This window comes from Macaca nemestrina, chromosome 17, assembly GCF_043159975.1.
Source record: "Macaca nemestrina isolate mMacNem1 chromosome 17, mMacNem.hap1, whole genome shotgun sequence".
Lineage (NCBI taxonomy): Eukaryota > Metazoa > Chordata > Mammalia > Primates > Cercopithecidae > Macaca > Macaca nemestrina.
Genome location: NC_092141.1, coordinates 73,929,198 through 73,943,522, shown reverse-complemented (window position 1 = coordinate 73,943,522; position 14,325 = coordinate 73,929,198). Strand labels below are relative to the sequence as shown.

Genomic DNA, 14,325 nt, shown 5'->3' with positions numbered 1-14,325 from the left:
GTAGCAAACCCAGAGAATTTGCATTGGTTTTAGCCATTTTAGAGTGTGCCGTTAAACCAGTTGTGATGCTACCAATATGGCAGAAATCTTTAGGACATACCAGGTAAGTGAATTCTGAGCCTTGTAAATGAGGAATATTGGACTCCCTTTTGAAATACTAGCATATTAATAATGAAAGCTAATGTATTTAAGAGGCCATATTAAAGACTTTACTTTTGGCCTCATTTTCTTCTTAGATAAGTTGTAAAACATGAATGAATATTATTAGTTCTTTTTTTTTTTTAGACAGTGTCTTGCACTGTTGCCCGGGCTGGTGTGCAGTGGCACAATCTCAGCTCACTGCAACCTCCACCTCTTGAGTTCAAATGATTCTCCTGCCTCAGCCTCCGAAGTAGCTAGGATTATAGGTGCCCACCACTATGTCCGGCTAATTTTTTGTCTGTCACCCAGGCTGGAGTGCAGTGGTACCATCACAGCTCACTGCAGCCCTGACCTCCCTGGGCTAAGGTTGTCCTCTTACCTCAGCCTCCCAAATAGTTGAGACTACAAATGCATTCCACTATGCCTAGCTAATTTTTGTATTCTTTGTAGACACAGGGTCTCATTATGTTGCCCAGGCTGTTCTCGAACTCTAGGCTCGAGCGACCTGCCTGCCTCAGCCTACCAAAGTGTTGGGATTATAGTCATGATACATTTCTGATAACAGAGCAATTAGTGCAATGGTTGCTATAACATTTTAGAGAATGGTTTGACAAAAACAAAGTTAAAAATGCAATTTGACTCCTTATACTGTAGAGAAACTTTTACCCTGTGTACATGAGAAGACATTGTAGCAGAGTGTTCCTTATAATATTATTTCATAATGGTGAAATTTGGAAATAATTCCTAAGTACTCATAATCAGGCACGTTTAAATTGTGTTATTTCATAATGGACTATTACGTAGCAGTGAAAAACACACTAGAGCAACAAGTGTCGAGATTGAATCTCAAAAGTTTACAATAGAATGAAAACATTTGGAGAGGGTCGGAGAGGCACAAGGGTTGAAAAATTACCTATTGCGTACAGTGTTTACTATACAGGTAATGAGTAACTAGAAACCCAGTTCTCCCCAGTGCACATAGACTCCTTGAATCTAAAATAAAATAAAAATTTTTAAAAAGAGAAAACAGTTCCATCACTAAAAACACGTAACGAAAAATGTATATACTACATACATGTGTGTAGAGTTTAAAAGCGTGTGTGATGATACAATGTTACAGTATTGTTTAGGGATATAGACATTTGTAAAATTTTAAAGAAATGCAAGGGCTATATGCTTGAAATGTAAGAAATATACTTCTAAATAAATAAGTGCTCAAATGTAAATCATAATGAGAACCAGAAAACATTTTGATCTGGATGTTCATGAAAGTACTACATATATTGAAATTTGTGAGATGCAATTAGACTTCCTAGGAGAAGTTGCTAGCCGTTAATGCTTATGTTAGAAAAGAAAAACTGCAAATTAATTAGCTAGGGGTACATCTCAAGGAACCAACCTAAAGAAAGAAAATATTAAAGATGAGAAAACGTGATGAAATGGAAAAGAAACATACCTTAGATCCCATTATGTTTTACAAGCCTCTGATAAGATTATCAAGGGGGGAAAAATAATACAGCACAAATAACCAATATCAAGAATAAAAAAAAGAGGTATACTAACCAATGTTTCTGATTCTCTTTTACTAGAACTTGGAATTTTAAAGCCTTCACAGGGTCCACTAATATAGTATTCAGGTTTCCTACATCCACAAAGAAAGGGGTCCACCTAGAAGGAGTGGACCAAGATGGTGGAATAGAAGTCCCCACCTGATCATGCCCCACTTCCATCCCCACCGCTACAGAAAGGGGCCCACCAAGCTCCCTTTGGGTGGGGGAAGGGTTGGGAAGGACGCCACAGTGATCTCAGTCCTTAGTAGGGCAGAAGCCACACTCAGGCAGGAGAAGGATTTCTGGTTGTTTATCACTGCACCTGTCATTAAGGTGATGGCAGGACCAGATGAGTTCATAAGGTTTTTCTTAAGTTTCAGGAACCAGATAGTTCTTTCTAAATTTTTCTACCAGAATAGAAAAAGGAGGAAATTTTACAGATTATTGTTTCTCTTAGTGTGAAGCTGTTAGAAAACTTGATAAATAGAAATAGACAAATAGAAAATTATGGCCCTGTCTCCTTTATTAATATTTATTATAATAATTAATAGCAAATAGGCATGTCTATAAGAAATCTCAAAACATTGGTATGCAGATATATTCAGGAGTAAATTTAAAGAATAAGAAACCATGCTAAATTGGCTTCACCTTAGACACCAATCTCCAGGAGATTACTAATACCCTACTATTTTAAGAAGTCAAAGAAAGGCTGGAGCTGGTGGCTCATGCCTGTAATCCCAGCACTTTGGGTGGCCAAGGTGAGTGGATCACTTGAGCCCAGGAGTTTAAGACCAGCTTGGCCAACATGGTGAAACCCCATCTCTACTAAAAATACAAAAATTAGTGGGGCACAGTGGTGCATGCCTGTAGTCCCAGCTACTAGGATGCTGAGACAGGAAAATCGCTTGAACCTGGGAGGCAGAGGTTGCAATGAGCTGAGATCGCACCACTGCACTCCAGTCTGGGCAACAGAGCAAGACGCTATCTCAAAAAGCAAAAAGTCAAAGAAAGGAAACCTTTTGATCATCTCATTAGATGCCAAGAAGGTATTTTTGTCTAAGTTCATTATGATTTATTGTTTTCTTTTTAATTTTGAATTTTTTTTGGCTGGGCGTGGTGGCTCATACCTATAATCCCAGCACTTTGGGAGGCCGAGGTGGGTGGATCACCTGAGGTCAGGAGTTTGAGACCCACCTGGCCAACATGGCGAACTCCCATCTCTACTAAAAATACAAAACTTAGCCGGATATGGTGGCACACGCCTATAGTCCCAGCTACTTGGGAGGCTGAGGCAGGAGAATCACTTGAACCTGGGAGGCAGAGGTTGCAGTGAGCCGAGATCATGCCACTGCACTCCAGCCTGGGAGACAGAGTGAGACTCTGTCTCAAAACAAAACAAAACAAAAAATGACTACTAGGAAATTTCTATTTATATAGCTTGCATTCTATTTCTGATGGACAGCCCTCTCCAGGAAGTCTCAGCGCTTCAGAGGGAAGGGGGACAGTTCCCCTTTGGGTAAAGCTATTTCATAGTGCTGAAAGCATGATGATCCCCCCTCTAGTATACAGGTGTGGATTCAGTAGATGCTTGATAATTCAATTCTTATTTGGTACTATTATTGACAAAGGAAAACGATAAAGGAAATACTTTTCTCCTCGCCCATCTTTTAGCTTTCTCCCTTTGTCTCATAACCATGTCCACCAACGAGAATGCTAATACACCAGCTGCCCGTCTTCACAGATTCAAGAACAAGGGAAAAGACAGTACAGTGAGTACCTTCTGTTGCTTTCCTGTGGTGGTGTTTAAATGGGAGGACATTTGGAAAGGGGTGAAAACTTAGGGATCTTTTTAAAAATACCCTCACTTAGCAACAAAAACTGATGTGATAGGTGAAACAGCATGTTATCTTTTCTCAAGGAAATGAGGCGTCGCAGAATAGAGGTCAATGTGGAGCTGAGGAAAGCTAAGAAGGATGACCAGATGCTGAAGAGGAGAAACGTAAGCTCATTTCCTGATGATGCTACTTCTCCGCTGCAGGAAAACCGCAACAACCAGGTAAAACATGTATTTTAGTGTATGAGTTACATGAAATCCAGGAAATCAGTAGGAACTTTTCTTAGAAATTCAAGTAAACTTAACATTTCTAGTCTTATGGTTTTAACTATCTGTGAAGATCTTTTTCTCTGTTTGCAATTAGTAATTGTCTTCTTTCCTGCCTTCCATAATCCACTGAAGCTGATTTAGGATCTTCCTTTAGCTCTGACCTTCCTTCAGACTTCCCTGCATTTCTAGCTGCTAGCTGGGTATCTTGACCTGACCAGTGTGTCCAGAGCCAACCAGTTTCTGGTTTATTTCTTTTTTCTTTTTCCTACATAGAGTCTTGCTCTGTTGCCCAGGCTGGAGTGCAGTGGCACAATCTCGGCTCACTGTAGCCTCCACCTCCTAGTTTCAAGCAACTCTCCTGCCTCAGCCTCCCAAGTAGCTGGGATTACAGGCATGCACCACCACACTTGGCTAATTTTTGTATTTTTAGTAGAGACAGGGTTTCACCATGTTGGCCAGGCTGGTCTCGAACTCCTGACCTTGTTATCCGCCCACCTGGGCCTCCTGAAGTGCTGAAATTACAGGTGTGAGCCACCACGTCCAGCCCATTTCTGGTTTATTTCTGCTATTTTTGTTAGTCTCTATTTTTTTTTTTTTTTTTATTTGTCACCAGCTTTGTTCAGGACTTTCCTCCTGAAATATTTACAGTAGCCTCCTAATTTATCATTTCCTTCTTTCTGTGCCCTGTCTCTAAAAATAAAAATCCATACTCTGGCCAGGCACGGTGGCTCACACCTGTAATCCCAGCATTTTGGGAGGCCAAGGTGGGTGGATCATCTGAGGTCAGGAGTTCGAGACCAGCCTGGCCAACATGGTGAAACCCTGTCTCTACTAAAGATACAAAAAAATTAGCTGGGCTTGGTGGTGGGCGCCTGTAATCTCAGCTACTTGGGAAGCTGAGACAGGAGAATCGCTTGAACCTGGGAGGTGGAGGTTGCAGTGAGCCAAGATTGCACCACTGCACTCCAGCCTGGGCAACAAGCGCAAAACTCTGTCTAAATAATAATAATAATAATAATAATAATATCATCATCATCATCATCATCCATACTCCATGAAGGCCTTCCACAAAGTAGACCTATCTTAGATTTTCAAATTTATCTTTCATCTTTCAAAGATAACTGGGCACTTTCCTACTTCTTTTTCTCACAATATGCTCAATATGCTTCCTTTTTTTTTTTTTTTCTTTTTTTTGAGACAAAGCCTCACTCTGTCATTGAGGCTGGAGCGCAATGGTGCCATCTTGGCTCACTGTAACCTCTGCCTCCTGGATTCAAGTAATACTCGTGCCTCAACCTCCCGATTAGCTGGGATTATAGGCACGCACCACCATGCCCAACTAATTTTCTTTTTTTTTTTAGTAGAGACGGGGTTTCGCCATGTTGGCCAGGCTGGTGTCAAGCTCCTGACCTCAGGTGATCTGCCCACCTCGGCCTCCCAAAATGCTGGGATTACAGGTATGAACCACTGCGCACAGCCACATTATGCTTCCTTTAGCCCTTTAGCACTCCACATTTATCTTTTTTTTTTTTTAATTGAATACTACCTATGTTCTATTTCTAGGATACTAACACTAATAGAGGTGAGTAATGCTCAAAGCTCATCTTCTCCTTATAGCACTCCTTAGCCTAGCAGGAAAGACACTCCTTTCCCAGGATTCTCTAGCGCCCTGGTTCTGCACCCAAAATGGGGAGTAAATGCTGTGTAGCCCATCTATTTACCACTTGTTTTACGCTGTTTGCTTGTCACATTTCCTCTGTGAGGCATCAAGCTCCTGGAGAGACAGGGGTACTGTCTTTTTAAATTATGGGTAGCACTGGTTCTCAAACCTCCTTTCTACTGTGATTCACAACATAAAACATTTTTTTTATAGGGTGCAGGGGATGGGTCTTGCTCTGCTGCCCAGGCTGGAGTGCAGTGACGTGGTCTCAGCTCACTGCAGCCTCCGCCTCCTGGATTCAAGCGATTCTCCTGCCACCTTCTCCCGAGAAGCTGGGATTACAGGGGCCCGCCACCATGCCTGGCTAATTTTTGCATTTGTAGTAGAGATGGGGATTCACCATGTTTCCCAGTCTGGTGTCGAACGCCTGACCTCAGGTGATCTACCGCCTCGGCCTCCCAAAGTGCTGGGATTACAGGCGTGAGCCACTGAGCCTGGACACACATAACACATTTATATTTGCAACAACACTCAACCGTGGGCATACATAGATTATAAAATTAGATATGAAAATCCTCAGAATGTTGCTTATAACTTCGTGTCTTTCTCTCTCAAAGTATATCTGAATGCAAGTGATTGAGATTAATGTAGGAATAATCTTCAGTCTGCTCTGATTTTTTTTTTTTTTTTTTTTTGAGACAAGGTCTTGCATGGTGACAGGCGCACACTACCGTGCCTGGATAATTTTTTTTTTTAATTTTTTGTAGGGTGGGGAGGTCTCATTATGTTGCTCAGGCTGGTCTCGAACTCCTGAGCTCAACCCATCCTCCCTCCTGAGACTCCCAAAGTGCTAGGATTATAGGTTCATGTGAGCCACCGTGCCTGGCTTTCTAGTTCATTTTTTTTTTTTTTTTTTTTTTTTTTTTTTTTTGAGACGGAGTCTCGCTCTGTCGCCCAGGCTGGAGTGCAGTGGCGCAATCTCGGCTCACTGCAAGCTCCGACTCCCGGGTTCACGCCATTCTCCTGCCTCAGCCTCCCGAGTAGCTGGGACTACAGGCGCCCGCCACTGCGCCCGGCTAATTTTTTCTATTTTTAGTAGAGACGGGGTTTCACCATGGTCTCGATCTCCTGACCTTGTGATCCGCCCACCTCGGCCTCCCAAAGTGCTGGGATTACAGGCGTGAGCCACCGCGCCCGGCCTCTAGTTCATTTTTAAAATTGTTCAAAGTTGCCTTTTTTAGCAACAAAACACTTGGATATTCCATAACTTGAGACTCCAGTGAGTCCTGACACTGAGTTTGGAAACTGTTCTACATATAAAATAATGAATATTTAACAGGCAAAATTAAATGTAGGGCTAAATTTTTAGTAGCTGGCTGTAAGCCCAACAATGTTTACACTTGCCTTCACAGTGGTAAGTGTGGATTTTATTGTTTGTATTTAATCTTAATGATAAGGTGCAAAATTTCATTTTTCTTCTAGGGCACTGTAAATTGGTCTGTTGATGACATTGTCAAAGGCGTAAATAGCAACAATGTGGAAAATCAACCCCAAGCTACTCAAACTGCCAGGTAAGTCTGTCTGCGATAGCATGGGTAACCTAATAAATTAGTGTTTTTAGATTTTTTTGGGGGTAGGCAGGAATAGACAGACAGATAGTGTAAGGAAAGATTAGGTTAGCCAGCCATAAGCCAAATAGTTTCTTATTTATTAATTTTTTTGAGAGGGGAGCTTTGCTGTTTTGCTCAGGCTGGTCCCAAATGCCTGGGTTCAAGCAATCCTCTCACCTCAGCATCCTGAAGTGCTGGGATTACAGGTGTGTGCCATTGCACCCGCCCATAAAGTTTTTATCAAAGTAATGTTTCAAGTCACTGGCAGGGAAAGGAAGAAATAAATAGTAAGTGGGATTGAGACATCCATTTAGAATGATAGATCCATTTAGGAGATAAGTATAATTTGACCTTTGCCTTCTGTCATACACAGTTATGATATAATAGAAAGGATTAATAATTTCTATAGCTTGACAGAACAAATTTCAATGGTAAATGATTAAAAAGTTCTAGGCTGGGTGCGGTGACTCCTGCCTATAATCCCAGCACTTTGGGAGGCCAAAGGGTGGGTTACTTGAGCCCAGGAGTTTGAGACCAGCCTGGGCAACCTGGTGAGACCCCGTCTCTATGAAAAATGAAAAAAAATTACCCAGGTGTGGTGGTACACACTTGTAGCCCAGCTACTAAGGAGGCTGAGGTGGGAGGATCACTTGAGCCCAGGAGGTCGAGGCTGCAGTGAGCTGTGATCGTGGCACTGCACTCTAGCCTGGGTGGAGTGAGATCCTGCCTCAAAAAAACAAAAAGTGCTTAACCACAACTATCAGGGAGAACAAATTCAATTACTAATGAGAGTATAACCCTGTCAGAATGTCAAAAGTTTTTTTAAAAAGTGACAAGATCTGTAGAAGATTTCTGCAGGGCTACAGAGGAGGGTAATCAACATTAATTTTTGGAAAAATGATAGTTAATTATACCACATACATAGTACCATACGAGTAATCTGTTCAGCTTCTCTCAGGTTCCAGAATGTCTCAGCATTTAGTGATTTACTTAAAAGGTTGTCTGAAGTTCTAAACTCTTGAATTGCATTTTAAATTGGTTTTTAGACAAGCTCCTTTTGTTAATCACTTTCAACTTTTTTCTTTTTGTTCCCCTTTAGGAAACTACTTTCTAGAGGAAAGCAACCCTCCATAGACAACATAATCCGGGCTGGTTTGATTCCAAAATTTGTGTCCTTCTTGGGCAGAACTGATTCTGATTGTAGTCCCATTCAGTTTGAGTCTGCTTGGGCACTCACTAACATTGCTTCTGGGACATCAGAACAGACCAAGGCTGTGGTAGATGGAGGTGCCATCCCAGCGTTCATCTCTCTGTTGGCATCTCCCCATGCTCACATCAGTGAACAAGCCGTCTGGGCTCTAGGAAACATTGCAGGTACTTGGACTTGAAGTTCTTTTGACTGAATGTATCTAAGCGTAATGAGTTGGAAGAAAGGCCTTATTATAAGCAATAATGACTTTGTCAAGTTTTGAGCTTGCTTTCAAGCTGTTATTAGGAATGAAAGTGTCGTCTTTACAAAGGCAGCAGAGGGGCATCTAAGTACGCTTGGGAGTTTTTGCTGGTGCATCAGTCACTGAACGTTGATGGTGTTGGACAAAATAATAAAATTAATCTTGCCTTATTTTTCAGGTGACGGCTCAGTGTTCCGAGACTTGGTTATTAAGTATGGTGCAGTTGACCCACTGTTGGCTCTGCTTGCGGTTCCTGATATGTCATCTTTAGCAGTAAGTTACTAACATGAATAAAGTTACTCACTTCTTCATTCTAATTTCCCCCATCTTCTCAAAAGACAGAACCTCTCATTGCCTATTTTTTTCCCCTAGCGTGGCTCCTTACGTAATCTTACCTGGACACTTTCAAATCTTTGCCGCAACAAGAATCCTGCACCCCCGATAGATGCTGTTGAGCAGATTCTTCCTACCTTAGTTCGGCTCCTGCATCATGATGATCCAGAAGTATTAGCAGATACCTGCTGGGCTATTTCCTACCTTACTGACGGTCCGAATGAACGAATTGACATGGTCATGAAAACAGGAATTGTGCCCCAACTTGTGAAGCTTCTAGGAGCTTCTGAATTGCCAATTGTGGTAAGTTATTTACTTGTAGATTAGGACGTAATTATAAGAAGCATGGTCAAGGCTGGGCGCGGTGGCTCACGCCTGTATAATCCCGTATAATCCCAGCACTTTGGGAGACCGAGGCGGGTGGATCAGCTGAGGTCAGGAGTTCGAGACCAGCCTGGGCAACATGGTGAAACCCCATCTCTACTAAAAATACAAAGAAATTAACTGGACGTGGTGGCATGCACTTTAATCCCAAGGCAGGAGAATTGCTTGAACCCGGGAGGCGGAGGCTGCAGTAAGCCGAGATTATGCCATTGCACTCCAGCCTGGGTACAGAATTTCTGAAGTGCTGAGAAAAAAATAAGGTAACCAGCATCAACAATTTTTCCTTTTCAGACTCCTACCTTAAGAGCCATAGGGAATATTGTCACTGGTACAGATGAACAGACTCAGGTTGTGACTGATGCAGGAGCACTCGCTGTCTTTCCCAGCCTGCTCACCAACCCCAAAACTAACATTCAGAAGGAAGCTACATGGACATTGTCAAACATCACAGCTGGCCGTCAGGACCAGATACAGCAAGTTGTGAATCATGGATTAGTCCCATTCCTTGTCAGTGTTCTCTCTAAGGTAATGAAGTCTTAGGATTTAATCAAGTCATTTTTTAGTATTTATAGAAAACTGTGCTTGATAAGCTTCTTCACGTGCAAGAATCTTGGGTTCTACTTGGAGTCCTTTGCTGAAAAATATCCAGGAACCCCTTTCACTTAAGGTTGGATAGAACCTTGGTCCTTTCAGTCATTGTTTTTGTGAAAAAGTACTCTTGGAATCTTATTTGTGCAACTGTTCTGAAATCAAACCATTTCCTTATGTTGAATAGGCAGATTTTAAGACACAAAAGGAGGCTATATGGGCCATGACCAACTATACTAGTGGTAGAACAGTTGAGCAGATTGTGTACCTCGTTCACTGTGGCATAATAGAACCGTTGATGAACCTCTTAACTGCAAAAGATACCAAGATTATTCTGTTATCCTGGATGCCATTTCAAATATCTTTCAGGTAAGTCCTATCAAGGTGGCTTTGTTTGAATTTGAACTTGATAATAATCAGTTTACTATTTAGACCTGGGGGAGGGCAGCTGTTGTAAGTTTACTCACTAGTAAGCCAAAGATTCAGAAAGCCTGTTTAGGTGGGCCACACCTTTGATTAAAAATGTGGCAGGCATTATCAAAGATATAAAAGAGATGACAAGTGGATGATGGGACCTGAATCAAAGTCGGGTGCTTATGTGAACTCATCACACCTGTTCACTTGGTTGATTTAATGACCCAATTTTCTACTGAATTTTGGTGAAATTAAATTTGAATGACTTGGTGCAGTGGCTCATGCCTATAATCCCAGCATTTTGGGAGGCCGAGGAGGGTGGATCACCTGAGGTCAGGAGTTCGAGACCAGCCTGGTCAACATGGCGAAACCCTGTCTCTACTAAAGATACAAAAATTAGCCAGGCGTGGTGGCGGGTGCCTATAATTCCAGCTACTCGGGAGGCTGAGGCAGGAGAATTGCTTAAACCCTGGGCGGGGGGGCGGAGGTTGCAGTGAGCCAAGATTGCGTCACTTCACCCCAGTCTGGGCGAAAGAGTGAAACTGTCTCAAAAAAAAAAAAAAAAAAATTCTGAATGACTTAATTATATTTTTCTTCTGGTTCCACCCCTAATTGATCCAAGCATACCAGCATATGGCACTTTGTCATAGTGATTGGTGGTAGGTAAGCCCTTCTCATCAACTTTGGATTCTAGAGATTTTTACATATAGAAGTTGAGCCTATAGGCTGGGCATGCTGGCTCATGCCTGTAATCCCAGCACTTTGGGAGGCCGAGGCAGGTGGATCATGAGGTCAGGAGTTCAGGACCAGCCTGGCCAACATAGTGAGACCCCGTCTCTACTAAAAATACAAAAACTGAGCCAGATGTGGTGGCGGGCACCTGTAATTCCAGCTGCTCAGGAGCTGAGGCAGGAGAATCGCTTGAACCTGGGAGGCGGAAGTTGCAGTGAGCCAAGATTGTGCCATTGCACTCCAACCTGGGCAACAAGAGTGAAACTCTGTCTCCGGAAAAAAAAAAAAAAAAAAAAAAAAAAATTGAGCCTACAATAATGGATGCTGGCATATCTGTCACTGCGTATAAATAATTTGTCAATATGTGGCCAGTATTTCCTCTTCCCCTCATCTAATCCCCTAAGTTATTTTCAAGTAAATCTGCTATTTCATCTATAGATATTTATGTGTCTCTTAAAAGTTGAAAATTTAAAGAAAAACTAACCTACATACCATTCCATATGCCCAATAAATCCTTAATACCAACACACATTCTGGTCAGACATTTAGTTTAGCACTCCATACGCCATCTTTGCCCTTAGACATCTTGACTACACCTTGTGATGATAAAGGATTTTTTACAGAACAATAAGCCCCTCTTCCCATAGCAGACCAGTTGAACTGGAATGTAGTGTGTTTTAAAAGTTGCCCATGTGATTTTGATACATAGAAAAGGTTGAGAGCTATTGATTGTAAGATCTTTGGCTCCAGTTGAAGTAGTGCTAAAAGCAGGTATAGATCCAATCACATTGAGTTTCAACAAAATATAAAATGGACATAAAACTATGACATGCTTGATGAAGGAACTGTTAAGGTGCTTATTTCTGCCTGACATATCAATATTCAAAATTTTCAATGTTTTCTTCATTAAAACATTCAGAGTATACACCTGTAAACTTGGAATTTTTTTTTTAGGCTGCTGAGAAACTAGGTGAAACTGAGAAACTTAGTATAATGATTGAAGAATGTGGCGGCTTAGACAAAATTGAAGCTCTGCAAAACCATGAAAATGAGTCTGTGTATAAGGCTTCGTTAAGCTTAATTGAGAAGTATTTCTCTGTAGAGGTGAGTAATGGATGGTAATATTAATAATAACTTGGAAACATCTAAAGTCAAGCCCTTTTTTTCACTCATAATTTTAAAAGTGAGCCTCATATCTTTGCTAAATATAGTAAAATTATCAGTGTACATAGGATGTAATGTATTTATTTGCCCCTCAGATGTTTGGCTTGATAGTAATAAAATCTTTTTATTTTTTATTTTTTGGTTTCTACAAATTATTTTATTAGAATGTCAGACTCAAAAGGAACTACCAGTAACATGCCTGAAAATGCTATATATGATTTATGCTTGACCCATGACCCCTGCTGTCACTGGATCCAGAGTGTGAACAAGGGAAAAGGAAGTGGAGGTGGGCGGGGACAGCTCTAGCCCTGGCTGGCCAGACGTCGGGCCCACAGACCTGGTCCCCATAACCACCAGGATCCCTACAATGTACACATTCCTAATTCAGGCTCAACTCTCCTTTACCCAAGAGTAAATGCCTCAGGACTCAGTCTGAATCACTGTCCGTCTCAGCTTCTGTCACATCCACACTGAATTTGTACTCCTGGTCACATCCCATGTAAGTGTCACTCATGAAATACAGAGTGTAGTTGTGGACACCAGTGGCTGGGGCCACAAAGTCCAACTTCACCTTGGCCTTCTGCTGCAGCGTCAGCCTCTTGATGGAGATGAGGCTACTGGACGTGGCATCTCCAGTCACCACCCACCAGCCCTCTTCACGTTTCTGCGGGAAGAGAGGCACAGTGACAGGGCCTGTGACTTCCTCCTCTCGCTGCAGCTGCACCAGCACCACCACTGGCCTGCCACTGCGGATGCTGTCCTTATCTACCACCTCATAAGATAGTTCGATATTAGGGTAGCGGTTACAAAAGCGAGCCACATCTGTAATCTGGTTGTCAGTCAGCTGAAGCAATGCGTTCCATTCTTCATCCTCTGTCTCCAGGATGTCGAAAACACTCTCCACTCCCTTGTCTGTGCAACGTTTGATATGCTCAGAGGTGAAGTGTGGCAGCTGCTTCAGGTGTGAGTCCTGGGACCACATGGCTTGAGTGACCCTCTGGGCCAGTTGCATAGCTGCCACAGCAGAGCTGAGCCACCCATTGCAGGAGAGGACATCCACGCAGGCCTGGATAAGCCGGATTGCCTTACTAAGGATTTCCTCCGTATCTGACTGCAACTCAGCACTCAGCTGCATGTGGGACGGGCGAGCCTGCAGGAGCAGGTTGGCCTTGATGTGTGGATCATTGAACTTAGGGTTATTCAGCTTGTGGGGGACCTTCTGAGCCAACTGCCTCAGGAAGTTGTCTTCATGGTGCCGGATGGGAATGTTCTCGTACCCTGCTGCATTGGAGATGATCTCAATAAGCCCTCGAACCTTGGTCTTGGCATTGAGGTGAGATTTTAAAAGTCACCAGATTAGTTTCAAGTGGACAGCCTTGGGCATCTTAGACTATCTGGAGGGTAAGTTAGTGGGTGTCATTGTAGAAGGTGATAGAGAAGTAGGCCAAACCCACCGCCATGCTCTGGGCCTAATAACAGTCTTTTCCTATTGAAAAGTGACAGTTGGGGAAGAAAAAAATCTCGGCCTGTTTCTGTTACTGTAGTAGCATTCCTTATCCCCGGTCCCCGCAACTCCCCAGGCACTCATGAATTGGCAAAGTTTCAGAGACCCTCCCTCCCCTATGTCAAATACTAGAATATCATACAGGATTAAAGGTATAATATGCAGATCAAGACCTAGAGATTGAATACAGACTTCTAGATAGGCTGCTGCTTGGAATAATTATATTCTTTGTATATTTATTTTTTAGTATATTTCCAGGAAGAGGAAGATCAAAACGTTGTGCTGGAAACTACCTCTGAAGGCTACACCTTCCAAGTTCAGGATGGGCTCCTGGGACCTTTACCTTTTAGATCACGTAGCTGAGGCATACATTTGTTGTGTACCGCGTTTGGTATTTTGTCTTATTGTTTCTCTACTAAGAACTCTTTTTAAATTGTGGTTTGTTATTGTAGCACTTTTTACACTGAAACTATACTTGAACAGTTCCAACTGTACATACTGTATGAAGCTTGTCCTCTGACTAGGTTTCTTATTTCTATGTGGAATTTCATATCTTGCAGCATCCTGTAAATAAACATTAAAGTCCACCCTTTTCTTTACTTCACCATGCCTGTGTGTGGCTTTCTAATTTGGAGCCTTTAATGTCGCTGGTGAAAGGTAACCCATCCAAACTGGTGTGATGAACCAGAG

At 42.3% G+C, this 14,325-nt stretch overlaps 1 protein-coding gene and 1 pseudogene across 1 annotated transcript; one reads left to right on the top strand and one right to left on the bottom strand.

Annotated features, from left to right (window-relative positions):
• The first annotated feature begins 295 nt into the window (after nt 1-295).
• On the top strand, nt 296-14,239 carry LOC105469007 (importin subunit alpha-1-like). The gene is given in 12 exon segments (XM_071083467.1): nt 296-3,260; nt 3,363-3,460; nt 3,610-3,747; nt 6,938-7,026; nt 8,165-8,439; nt 8,695-8,789; nt 8,889-9,152; nt 9,525-9,758; nt 10,009-10,153; nt 10,156-10,190; nt 11,922-12,071; nt 13,894-14,239. Coding segments are annotated over 11 exon segments (1,605 nt in total). The 5' UTR covers nt 296-3,260; nt 3,363-3,385; the 3' UTR covers nt 13,999-14,239.
• LOC139359399 (U5 small nuclear ribonucleoprotein 200 kDa helicase pseudogene) lies at nt 12,532-13,467 on the bottom strand (annotated as a pseudogene).
• Nucleotides 14,240-14,325: the final 86 nt, after the last annotated feature.